At 44.5% G+C, this 13,693-nt stretch overlaps 1 protein-coding gene across 2 annotated transcripts in view; it reads right to left on the bottom strand.

Annotated features, from left to right (window-relative positions):
• Positions 1-271: 271 nt before the first annotated feature.
• The window catches only part of CDKL1 (cyclin dependent kinase like 1), a 33,894-nt gene continuing 20,472 nt past the window's right edge, over positions 272-13,693 (bottom strand). The window contains exons 4-9 of one of the 2 annotated variants that reach the window (XM_037901360.2): positions 13,148-13,238; positions 11,720-11,920; positions 7,690-7,772; positions 5,478-5,534; positions 5,032-5,187; positions 272-1,334 (exon numbers count right to left, since the gene is read on the bottom strand). In XM_037901360.2, coding sequence (XP_037757288.1) covers positions 1,227-1,334; positions 5,032-5,187; positions 5,478-5,534; positions 7,690-7,772; positions 11,720-11,920; positions 13,148-13,238 — 696 coding nt within the window. In that variant the 3' untranslated portion in view covers positions 272-1,226. The remainder of the gene's footprint in view (positions 1,335-5,031; positions 5,188-5,477; positions 5,535-7,689; positions 7,773-11,719; positions 11,921-13,147; positions 13,239-13,693) is intronic. The other variant, XM_043548538.1, reaches the window with a different exon arrangement.

Here is a 13,693-nt window from a genome sequence, read left to right as displayed (position 1 = left end):
AACAATGCTTGAGATTAAATGATATAAAATGTATTAGTCCACTTATCTGAACATTAAAGTATAAAACAAATACGTTAATCTATCCTCACAAGACTATGTCTGGTTATCTGCCCCACTAAAACAATGTCAAGTTTTTGAACTGCATTAGACCTCTGATAGTATTCAGAAGAATACTACTTTCTCTGGACTTCAAACAGCTGTGAATACTTCTGAGGTTGTACTACCGATATTAAAGACATACACCATAATCAAACATTGACATACAAATAGAAAGGTGAGCTACATTAATTTTATTCAGAACCAATAAAGTATTACATCCTGAGATTACACAAAGAAATGAGATTTATCCTAGTATAGATATTTAGGAGGCCTTCCTGCCCATTCCTTTCTAGTACTATAAACCACAGGTGAGCAGTTTCTGGTACTGATCAAACAACAAGTGAAATCTCTTGGTAATGCCAGAAAGGGAAAGGCAGGGGAAACCTAAAAGCAACAGCAAGGTTTTACTAAAAGAGTGTGTATCTATTTTATTATCCCCGCCATCAGTGACAATGCTGTAGTCCATTGGGCATTCCATTACATTTACCTGAGGCTTTTCTAATGTTCCTAACACGTTATTTGCACTTAAAAATATATATTTTACCATGTTCAGCCAATTGAGTGAATGCTCCAATTAGCTGAACAGTCTCCAGCCCCATTCTTACAAACTCACACAAGTAACTTTACTCACATAGGAAGTCCCACTGTTGGTCCTGCTCATGTGAATTAAATTATGCATACGCATAAGTGTTTCAACTATCTAGTGCTGTGTAATATATAGTATATTTTTTCATTATTTTTAATGCTTTGACACAATGGGACTTTCTGAAACAAATGTATTTGGCATGCTTTTGACTTTACTGCAAAGTCTGGAATACAGGCACTCAATGTGGTTTATTAAAGTCACATGCTGTAAGCAGTGGTTCTTGGTAATGCTGAACCACAATATAATCACAAAACAAAAACAAAACACTTATGTTCTCCTTTATACATAGAATACTGATTAGCATGCAGCTCTGAACTCCCTATGGTGACACACCATAAACTAACTTCAGAGATCACTTATGTGCCTATTGTAAAATTTCCATTAATTTAGTTTTTCACCGTAAGTCTTCCTTTTAGAAACTGTTGAAGGCTTGCACTTTGAACAATAAATAGGTCTCTCTTAGTAGTGACTTGCCGTCTTGTTAGATGTTGGGGAAATGGTAGTTTAATTTTCTTGTGTTGCTATACAACTTCTTGTTATCCAAAGCTGGTAAAATGTTACTGCTGGTTAACTGAGGCAGGTACTGTAACTAAAGCAGAAATCACAGTTTATACTTTCACAGGAATTTGAAGTAATTTTATGCATTTCATTTTCTAAATGATACTGTAAGCCATTTGAAAATATTTGCACTACATAAAACAGTTTTGCACTTCGCACATTTAGAGACCCAGAGCAGATATGCATTTGTTCATGGGATTATACAACTTGCCTTGCAACAGCTCTTCAAAATTTTACTCAACCCATTTATCTTGAGCAAATAATTTATGTTCATATTGGGTTCTGGGGAGGTGGATGGGTGCAAGTCTGCCCATGGCAAAAGGACCCTCCCCCAGCCTAAGGGGAGGATCCACTGGGCCCAGGACTCAAATAATTAAGGGTGGCAACAGAAAAAACAAGGACAGGTGTGAGGGTCAAAGGGTCAAAAGTGGGGAACCTGAAGGGGACACCGAGCAGAGTTGACAGGCAGGTAAAAGACTAGTATCATCATCAGTCAGTCACATGACAAAGGGGCATTGATTTGATCCATGAATTGTTTCCATCAGTCTTAACTTCAGCAGATGTGAGGGAAATTCCCACATCTGAGCCATTCTTTTTTAGATGACAAATCTGAGGAACTGTCCCAGATTGAAGTGTCAATAGAAGAAGTTTTGGAACAAACTGATACATTAAACAGTAATAAGTAGGGCTGACAGTGCGATTGAAACTGCGATGAATCACGATTAATTTTTTTGAGAGAATTGTATGGGTTAACTGTGATTAATCAACAACCCTAGTAATAAGTCACCAGGACTAGATGGTATTCACCCAAGAGTTCTGAAGGAACTCAGATATGAAATTGAAGAACTACTAAGTGTGGTATGTAACCTGTCACTTAAATCAGATTCTGTACCAGAGGACTGGAGGACAGCAAATATGACACCAATTTTTAAAAAATGCTCCAGAGGTGATCCTGCCAATTACAGGCTAGTAAGTCTGACTTCAGTAACAGACAAATGGGTTAAAACTGTAGCAAAGAACAGAACAGATCAGCACATAGATGAACAAGATTTGTTGGGTGAAGAGTCAACACGGCTTTTGTAAAGGGAAATCATGCCTCACCAATCTATTAGAATTCTTTGAGGGAGTCAACAAACATGTCGACAAGGGGATCCAGTGGATATAGTGTGCTTGGACTTTAAGAAGGTCCCTCACCAAATGGTCTAGACTTAAGCAAAGTAAGCAAGTCATGGATAAGAGGGAACATACTCTCATGGATCAGTAACTGGTTAAAAGACAGGAAATAAAGGGTTGGAATAACTGGTCAGTTTTCAGAATGGAGAGAGGTAAATAGTGGTGTCCCCCAGGGATCTGTACTGGGACCAGTGTTTCTCAACATATTCACAAATGATCTGGAAAAAGGGGTAAACAGTGAGGAAGAAACATTTCCAGACGATACAAAATTACTCAAGATAGTTAAGTCCAAAGAAGACTGAAGAGTTACAAAAGGATCTCACAAAACTGGGTGACTGGGCAACAAATTGTTGATAAATGTAAAGTAATGCACAAGTGAAAAAATAATCCCAACTATACATACAAAATGATGGGATCTAAGTTAGCCATTACCACTCAAGAAAGAGATCTCAGAGGAGGGATAGCTCAGTGGTTTGTGCATTGGCCTGCTAACCCCAGGGTTATGAGTTCAATCCTTGAGGAGCCATTTAGGGATCTGGGGCAAAAATTGGGGATTGGTCCTGCTTTGAGCAAGGGGTTGGACTAGATGACCTCCTGAGATTCTATGATCTTGGAGTCATTGTGAATCGTTCTCTGAAAACATCTGTTCAGGTGGCAGTCAAAAAAGCGAACAGAATGTTAGGCACCATTAGGAAGGGACTAGGTAATAAAACAGAAAATGTCATAATGCCACTGTATAAACCCATGGTACATCCACATCCTGAATATTGCATGCAGATCTGGTCGCCCCATCTCAAAAAAGATACAGTACAAATGGCAGAGATAGAGAGACGGGCAACAAAAATTTGTAAAGGTATGGAACAGCTTCCATATGAGGAGAGATTAATAAGACTGGGACTTTTCAGCTTGGAAAAGAGACGACTATATGATAAAGGTCTATAAAATCATGACTAGTGTGGAGAAAGTAAATAAGGAAGTTTATTTACTCCTTCACATAACAGAGGACTCAGGTGTCACCCAATGAAATTAATAGGCCACAAGTTAAAACAAACAAAAGCAAGAACTTCACACAATTCACAGTCAACCTGTGAAACTAGTTGCCAGGGGATGTTGTGAAGGCCAAAACTATAATGCGGTTCAAAAGAGAATTAGATACATTCATGAAGGATCAGTCTAGCAATGGCTATGAACTAAAATGATCAGGGATGCAACCCAATCCTCTGGGAATCCGTAGCCTCTGACTGCCAGAAGTTGGGAGTGGACGACAGGGAATCATTTGATGATTGCCCTGTTCTGTTCATTCCTTCTGGATCATTTGGCATTAGCCACTGTCGGAAGACAGGATACTGGGCTAGATGGACCCTTGGTGTGACCCAGTGTGGCTGTTCCAGTGGAATACAGCTGTTGCGGAAGGTCAGAAGGAAAGATGAACTCACAGATGGCTAGTGCAAATCCCTTGGAGGACTGACAGCATCAATATTAGAGACCTTGGGCTGTACTGCATTTCAACAGGAAGCCAGTGTAGCGATCAGAACGCCTGGGTGATGTGTTCATGGCAACCTGTGTTGCCAAGCAGAGAGGCGGCTGCATTTGGTACGTCAGCGTTTATTCAGGGTGTGCAGTTTTATTGGCCGAGCGAAGCAAAGATCCAGACACTTGGCTTGACGGCATTTCTCTCTTTGTGCATATGTATTGCAAGCCCTTTGGAATGCCACATCTGACGAATTCCAAAATGTCAGCGAATGGTCTAGGCACCAAGGGGCAGAACACTAGTGATTTTGGTAAAAATCAGAAACTGGAAGGAGGAAAGGGAAGCGGGGAGAGCGGACACAGAGCCCTGGCACCTAGTTAGTAGAGCCAGCAGTTTCAATCATCTCCGCAATTGTCTATAGAGAGACAAGCCAGCTGATGGCAGCTCTTACACCTACCAGCATCACCACCATCCCCATCTCAGCTCTGCCTGGCCTCCAGTACAGTTTCAAATGCTGACACCTTGAATGACTTATCTCCCAGGCAGAAAGAAATGAGTATGATGGTAGGGAGGGCACAGAGCCTCTGTTCCGGGGGCAGGAGGGGGTGGGAATAGTTTCAGGGAGTCCCTGAAATAGAGGAGGGTGGCACACAGGAAGCTTGTGGGGGAGGGATGCAAGGAGCCCCTGGGTTGTGCAAAGAGCTTACCCCGCAAAGCAAGAGAGCATGAGCTAGTCTGAATCTAATAACTCTCATGACAGCGTTCCGTCAGGCATCTTCATTTCTAACTGGCTCTGGCTAATTACACTTGTCTCCTGTTCACCCCTCAGTGTCTCAGTGAAGATCTGGCCTAAAGTTCAGATTGCACTGGGCTGGCTTGTTAGCAAGGCAGGCAATTGTCTTCTTGGGTTACAAGTCAGAACCACCCATTTCTGCAGCCCACTGCTGGTCTGATCTGGGGGGATCCTCATCTCCCTGAAAACTGCAGGTGTAAGAACTCCAGCTCCACCTGCTGGAAGCTACAAAAGGGAAACAAGCTCCTACCTGAGGCTATGGGGCATTGAACACTACAAAGTAAATCTTACCCCTGGCATGTGCTTTCGAGTTGTCCGGGTTGGTTTCCGGGTAGCTTTTTCATGTTCCCTTCCCAAATCTCCTGTTTCCCTCATGCTGTCAAAGTATGGATGTTGCAGTAACTGTTCACATGTGAGCCTCTCAGCAGGGTCCATATGAAGGCAGCCCTACGCAAACGTCATACAGCTAAGGATCACACAGGTGGTCTTTTTGTGTTCAGTGGCATTACAACATTACAGACGTTAAAAGCAGCTGGTTTTAATGAACATCTGTGGGCTCTGGGGTTTTTTTAATGGATCCTTGGAGTCCGGGTTTTCCAGGGTTAAGAGTCAACACAGAATTCCCCAAGCCATGTCACACACGCAGGCAGCTTACACTGAATTATCCTTCTCTTGGATAATCTACACAGAGATTAAGTGTGAACGCAGTACTTCACCACAGTCTGTACTTCGCTTACCTTCATTAGTCCTAGCGCAGGATATGAAATGTTAGGGAATTTCAATTCTAGTGGCTCCTGGGGGGGCAAAAGTATATTTACATTAGTAACTGTTTCAATTATCAGGGTGTCATCACGAACGTGCTTTCCACACCACATGATTAGGGCCCTACCAAATTCATGGTCCATTTCGGTCAAATTCACAGTCATCGGATTTTAAAAATCAGAAATGTCATGAGTTCAGCTATTTAAATCTGAAATTTCACAGTGTTGTAATTGTAGGAGTCCTGACCCAAAAAGGAGTTGGGGGGGGGGTCACAAGGTTATTGTAGGGGGGGTTGCGGTACTGCCACCCTTGCTTCTGCGCTGCTGGTGGTGATGGTGCTGCTTTCAGAGCTGGGCAGCTGGAGAGCGGCGGCTGCTGGCCCTGGGAGCCCAGCTCTGAAGGCAGAGCCTCTGCCAGCAGCAGTGCAGAAGTTAGGATGGCCTGATAGGATATTGCCACCCTTACTTCTGCCCTGCTGCCTGCAGAGCTGGGCCCTTAGTCAGCAGCCGCCACTCTCCGGCCGCCCATCCCGGAAGGGAGACCAGATTTCATGGTCTGTAATGCATTTTTCATGGCCAGGAATATGGTAGGGCCCTACACATGATGCATTCATCATCTCTTTTCACTTCCAACTCAGCCTATTTCACAATCAACGGCATTTTAAATATACTTGAGTACACAGTTACCGAATAAACACACACTGATTGAATAACGATTTGCTTATTGTTTTGTTCTGTTTGCTCCTGGCACCCACATTTTTCTGCAGTCATGGCTCATGATGATCTGAATCCAGTATATCCAGTGTTAGATAAACTGAAAGGAATTTTATAGAGGATTAAAGACAAGGAACAACAAAATAACAAAAGTCTCTGAGGATTAAACCATGAGAAAATATTAAAGTAATTACACATGTATTGATCGTATAACAATAACTAAGATGGAATAAGAACCATCTGCAAGTATCAGATGCAAATAAACACCAAGAAGAGGAATTGTTTAGAGGTCTGAGTGAGTCAGATTAGGGGTGAGAGGATAAAAATGATCAAAGGAAAGTTTAAACCGATCAGATTAAAAAACCAACCAAACAAGACATGACTGAGCTAAAGTCACCTAAAAAACAGCCTCCCAGTGGATATGGCAAGAGCCCTCTTTGGGTCACTGAACACTGGACTGGACAGACTTTCAAGTACATACTGCAGGGAACAATCCCAAACAAGCAGAGGGACAAGCAGAGCTGGTAACAAGGGGCTTTTCCATCTCTGGTTTCTGTTGGCCTGACCCTACAAAGTAGAGTTCTGCAACCCAACCCAACCCAAATCTGATGGGACCCCACTGCAAACACCAGGTTGTGGTCGGGTTGGGTCAGAAAACAACCTGACCCTCTCAGGCTCGGGCTGGGTCGGCTTCCCTCCTCCTGCCTGTGGGGTCGGCACAGCAGCGGCTGCGTGTCCTGCTCCTGCCGGCCGCCGCCACCTCGCCATGCAGCGCAGCCTGCAGGGTGAGCACGCCAAGGAGTCAGGGCACCTCTTGCTCGGCAATGCGCACACAGTGCAGCAGAGGGCAGCAGCTGGCAGGAGCGGGGCGCGCAGCTGGGGGTGCTGCCAACCCCATGGGCAGAAGGTGGCAGCAACACTGACTCAAGTTTGGGGGAAGAACCAGACCTGGGTCAGAAAATGACTTGGCCCTCTTGGGCCCACATTGGGTGGGTTTGGGTCCAGTCGGGTTTAAAAATTAAGCCCAAGCAGACCTCTCCTACAAAGACTCGTGCTCATGAGTTGAATGGCACTACTCACATGCTTAAAGTGAAGCACATGTTTCAGTTTTTGCAGGATCGGGGCCTACGACATGTCCGCGTTTGGCGTTTGCTGTGTCCAATAGCAATGATCGCCTCAGTGTAGCACTTTTCATGCGGAATACCGACGGGTCAGGATCAATGGCTTTTAGCTGTGCCACAGGCCATCAGTTCCTTCCATCAGGTCATTAATCCCTAGGAAATGCCTTGAATCTCAATCAGTTATCGCTTAATTGTAGCCCTGCACGCAGCTCTATGAACAACAACCTAACCATACACCCCAGGAGAGTCAAAACAAGAACACTTCTCTAGCCAGAACACAGCCATCTCATTTGCATAGCATACAAATTGCTGATTAGTGTTGGACTCAAGTTAAGTGTGTAGGGCACTCTCACCTTGTTCTCTGGATCTGGAATTCGCACCCCACTGAAGAACTGATTAGTGCTGAATACTTGCTGATGCCTGGGAATAAGATCCCCTTTAATCAAAAATAAAAAGCCAAGTCAGGTGAATTAGATATTTTACTAGCCCACATTTTCCAAGCTTATGCTGTAGCAAGGCTGAAAGTACACTCGAGAAGATTTTTAAATAGATATCCTGGCATCAAGAGAACTAACACAACATTCACTTACAAAAACTAATCATTCATCTTGACTTCACTGATTAACAGTCTTGATCACTTTTAAAACTATCACTATGTTGCAATGAATTGGCTAGTTCATGCTACTTTACTAGATGGAATCAGAACTGCTCAACTGTGTGTCATTGGCCCTATACTGATAATAGCTAATGGAGAGTCTTTTGTAGCAGAAGTGATAGAAGCCTGTGCTTTTGGAGCAGGCGATCCAACCTTCAATCTCCACTGCTACCACCAGGGTCTGAATTTCCATGCTTTGTGCGTAGTGACAATCAAGCCATGGTTGCCTTGGGTATTTATTTTTCAATATTAATGCCTGGTTAGTTTTTTTCCTTCACTGTTTGGCAGTTTACATCACGCTGGCAAATTGGGAGTCCCACAGCCTAAAAGACACTTTACTATAGCAGCAAGGAGCATATCGTGCGAGAGCAAAGGCATGCCCACTTTGTACATAAATAAAGCACCAATACTGGTATCTCTGGCCTGGCAGTGCTCTAAGGGACAAGTCTTTGGTTGGTTGAATATAAACAGAGATGCGTGTCCAAGTGCGAGAGCTAGAGGGTGCTGCATGAACAGCTGTGCGATCAGGCTGCAGGACTCGAAAGCCGAGCCGTGCTGTCCTGCTGTGTACGGGGTACTCTAACACAAGGCAACACTGGAGATGCTGCGTATACATTTATTAAGAAAACAAATCAACCAGTGACTCCCCTGCTCAAATCGAAGAAGATGGAAGAGTCCACTGCTGTAATGAATGACTGGCAAGAGCTACTGTTTGTTTTGGGCTTTCCTGCATCGTTGGCGTAAGACGTGCCTTGTTCACAATGGGGGCTAGAAAGGTTATGCCAGCCCAGCGCTCAGATTAATGCTGTGTTTCAACACTTTCAAAGACAGGGGCTTTGCTCATGCTGTTCGTGACAATGGGCCCTTCCTTTATGAACATTGGAAGGGGGACAGGCTAGGGAAGATGGTCACTCTCTTATTAAAATGTGATTTTATATTTATAACCTTCCTTTTGGATAGCCCTGAACAGACGATCATTGGGCAAGAATGGGCTGAAATGCAGTAACAGGCATATGTTAGCGCCACGCTCTCCCCAGGAGGGTTTCATAAGCCCTGTCTGCAGCCCCTGTACTTATGAAAGAGCAGCTGGGATTGATCTAGCTGTTAAAATCAAACCACTAACCCAGGGTTAACATAGTAATGAAACCACCGTAAGAACATAGCTTTGATCAAGTAGCTCTCCAAGGCAAATCATTCCTTAACCTGTCTTCTTTCCACAGCCTGGATCAAAAGGAAATCTTTCTGAGCTGAAAGCCCATTCTTACAAGAAATTGTAACTTTCCTAAAGCTTAAGGGGGAGCATTCCAGAAACTGTAGCAATCAAACCATGACTATGATTGGTTTTACCTATATTGGATAACATATATTTTATCTGTTAAAAGGACTAACGGACTTTTACATGATTTTCTAAGTTACTCAGTAAGAAAATATGAATCTTGATCTATCCAAAAATCACATATGAAAAAGCAGGTTTGTTTTTTCCTGGAGCTGAGAATCCACTCCATATATTACACACCAATGTGAAACAAAAGCAGTAAGAGCTGGTTAATTCCCACCTAAAACTTTTAGGTGTCCCTAATGACACACATGAATACTAATCTATTAAAATCCCAAATTCTAAATCCAAACCAGACTAATGATGCCTTTGTCGCTAAGTAATAGACAGCTGCGAGAATCACAATCATTCACTGTTTGCAGTGTCTTCCTCTGGATGTTCTGACCCTTTTACAAAATACATTTTACTGAGACTTCTCCCTAACTGTAATTACCCAAGTCCAATTAGTCCTTACACAGAGACACGGAGATGCCACAACTGCTGGGAAATAGTACGGCTGTTTCAAATCTTCATGCAGTCCAGACGGGATGATGAAAACAGGGGAGAGATTCACATTTTCCGGAGAGTTTGAGGTGCAGAAGGAATACGTTGTTGTTTTTTTAAAATAAATTTTAAAAGGCTTCTATAAAAAATGCTTTCCCTGGATAAAAACAAAGAATCGAAAGGATGGCAAAGGCTACAGCTACTGCAGATGCAGCTCAAGGGGAGAGCAGGGGTGTCCAGGGAACAGACACCAAAATAACTATAAAAAGAACAGGAGGACTTGTGGCACCTTAGAGACTAACCAATTTATTTGAGCATAAGCTTTTGTGAGCTAGCTGTAGCTCATGAAAGCTTATGCTCAAATAAATTTGTTAGTCTCTAAGGTGCCACAAGTCCTCCTGTTCTTTTTGCGGGTACAGACTGACACGGCTGCTACTCTGAAACCTGTCAAAATAACTATGGCTCACATCAAACTTCAGCAACACCTATCAAAGGAAATCCTCCCCGTGGACTCTCAATCAGGTCCACGATGCTCAGATGCCATGGTGATGGGCATGCTTACAAATCTACATGGACTAGAACATAGGGAGTCTCGTCCAGGGCCCTGGGAAGACCAGACACAGTGGCATGAGGCCTGTTCTAAACCTGGGGGAATGGCAGTGGGAGGGCTCCTTGGAGAGGAGAGAGGGAGATAAGGCCTTAAGCAAATAATTCACAACAAATAATCTGCCTCATTTCACCTTTTTATTCCTGTTCGGGAACAGCTGGCGAAATTCTCAGCTCTACTCGTTCCAAGTCAGGCCCAAGTTTTGCCCGAAAATACGGTTCTGCCGATGGCTAGTAAGCGCTCCCTGCAGTCTGCAGCACTAGTCATTTACACAAATCACACGCTACAGTTTCTGTCCCCAAAACTGGGCCACGTAGCTAACTGAACCTCGCCCTCTAAGGGGCAGATCCTGCAGCAGGCTCCATGCAGGCAAACCCCTGTGCCCATGTGGGGCCAGCGGCTGGTTTGAGGGCCTGACATACTAATGTGTGCTCGGAGCATACAGCTGAACTTAAAATTTACTGTCGGTGAGTATTTGCTTCGGGAAAGTCTGATCTCTTGAGAATGGCTGGAAGGTAAATATGAAAGACTCACAAATGCAACGGAATCAGAATTGGCTATCTTCCGGTTTTTCCACTATTAACGTAGCTCATTAAAAACCACCACCACCTCCGTATCCCTAGTCCATGGAAGTGTCCTAGAATGACTTAACAAGTGGGTGACCAACTTAAATCCTGGAGAAAGACTGCAGGAGCCCCTGGGCAGCACCTGCGACCTCGAGTGTATGTTCTTGCAAACACACGCATGGGGACAGGGCCCCCAAGAAATGCTGGGTAAACCTAACTGCCACCGAAGCCAACAAGAATACAAGGGACCCTAGTAACATTCTTCTTCTTCGGAGGTTCACCCGTGCTCCCATTCACTCCAGGGGGAGTTGTGGGGACCAGGCCCATCGTGACCAAGACAAAGTTAGACAGCTGAAAAGTTATTTACTTTCTCTTTATTTGCATACTCATTGCTGCAGTTCAGTTGGGATTCTAAAGTGCAATTTGCGGCTAAGCTCAGGACTGCTAAGTGTGTTTGCACAGCGATCATTGTGTTGTACTCCGACATACCATTTCCTGCTGTGACTCCAAACATGGACCATTGCATGAGTGTGAAATAAAGCAAGACAACTGGAGGAGGACTTTGATCTGGGCTCTGAACCGATAATCGGAGGCTTTCCTAAGATACAAGCGTTGGCTGGATTCTGATTTGCATAATAATCAGGTTTGTCCAGTACTTGCACTGTTTCCATTATTGGTTAAACAGGATGATTAGAGAGGAACATGGCTGAAACCTCATTGCACGGGGACAACTTACCCAAGGTTCTCCTTATTAGGTACAGCTGGTCCACATCTGATTTTCCAGGCCACAAGGGGACACCTGACAACAACTCTGCAAAGACGCAGCCTATTGCCCAGACATCCACAGGAGGGCCATATTGAGTATCTCCTACAAGTAACTCAGGAGACCGGTACCATCTGGTAGCCACATAGTCTGTGTAATAATCACTAGGTCCAGCTAGATTGTGGTCAGGAAGGATAGAAATAAATAGAAATCTGGGATCAGAATTATTAAAGGAAAGGTAACGAGCATGTTGCTTATCATCTTTCTCAGACACTGCTACAGTAATGGTCCTGAAGGTCATCCTTGCAGCACCGCATGGTAGAAACCAACATGGGTTACTGCACTTATTCAGAACCCAACTTTGCAATGCTCATGACCCGGTGCAATCAAAACAATATTTTCCTGAAATCAGGCTACGCACCACTCCTCCGAGAGGGCGCTGCCAGTTCTCAGCTCTCAAACCCCAGGTCGTTTGTCTGGAGAAACGGGCAAACCGAAGGGTCACAAGATTATTATTATTATTATGGGACAAGCGAAGCTGCCATTCCCAGGGCGAGGCCCTTTTGCAAACCAAGCCCCTCCTGCGATAACAAGACTCTGCCTTAAGTGGAGGTTCTCTGTGGAAACAAACAACACCGCAAGAGGGTTTTCATGTGTGTGGGGGTATCCCAAAGACAAAGTGCGCCTGTCACAAGGCGGCACTGGTCCTTCAAGAGGAAAAAGGCTCGTGCCCTTGCGACTCATCAGCTGACCCCAGCTGGGCTCCAAAGAGGACGCCTGGCCCAAGGCAAGAGGTCCCTGAAGGAAGTCAGGAGGGGCAGGTGAGAGCTGCCTGAGGAGGACAGGAGACCCAGGAAGAAACTGTACTGGCTCTTCACGGCTGCTCCCGAGAGCCACTGGGAAGAGCCAAAAGTTGATGGCGGGGCCTGGCCAGAGCTGGGGATCCCCTGCTGTGTTACAGGAGAGCTCGTGAGAAGGCTTGTGGGAAGAACCAGCCTGACTAGGAGAAGCTGAGGCGAAAACAAGAGGGCCGGTGCTGGAGGGTGGAATCAGGGCAGAGAGGCCTGGGTGAGTGTAGCCTTGTTTTGCTGGGGGAGGTTTGTGAAGAATTGCTTTTACTATGAGGGAAACCTATGAGGGATTTGTGGACCTTGGAACTTTATATGAGTAAAACAGCTTGAATTTGCTGCATGAAAGAATATTCCTTTGCATGGGTTGTATAGAGGGGAAATGGAGGCAGGGAAACTGAGGCAAGTGCACTTGTTGTGCCATAGCCTGCCACAAGAGGGCATTCCAGGCAGGACTGCCCTCAGACAGAGTCCTTAACAGAATGTAAATAGCAGGTCAAACACTTTGTGTTTTAAAAGCACATACTACATGGAAGAAGTTACCTGCACTTACTTAATATGCGAGCAAATCCAAAGTCACAAAGTTTAATGACAGCATGCTTAGTTATTAGGATGTTTTCTGGCTTCACATCCCGATGTATGCACTGGAAACACAAACAAGTGAATCAGGAGCAAGTTTCTAAATCTGGAACAGGTTAATTCTGCCACATTCCCATTGCTGAGCGCTCCATGGGCTTTAACCCGACACACATCGTTAACAGAAGATGAAAAGATTCTTCAACTGGTAAAGCAGCATCCTGCTGGGTCCTACAACAACCTGGTCTTTCATTTCACACTTGGGATAAGATACTATGCACAGCCACGATTTCAGCTGCATAGTTCTGCATCGCTAGACAACCCCCATTCGACTCAAGTGGCCCAGGGTGAAATAATGGAGCGGCATGATGGACATTCACAGAGCTCTTTACATGTGCAAGGTTTACTGTGCAGACTAGCACCAAATACAATCCATCAGTTTAATGGTGGAGGGATGAAAGGAAGAGAGAGAAAAAGAGACAAAACAACAAATTCTGCAAGCCAGCTAGGCAGGCTGCCAAGT

This window comes from Chelonia mydas, chromosome 6 (genome assembly GCF_015237465.2).
Source record: "Chelonia mydas isolate rCheMyd1 chromosome 6, rCheMyd1.pri.v2, whole genome shotgun sequence".
Lineage (NCBI taxonomy): Eukaryota > Metazoa > Chordata > Testudines > Cheloniidae > Chelonia > Chelonia mydas.
Note: the sequence above shows the minus strand (reverse complement) of the source record. Positions and strands in the feature narration are given on the sequence as shown.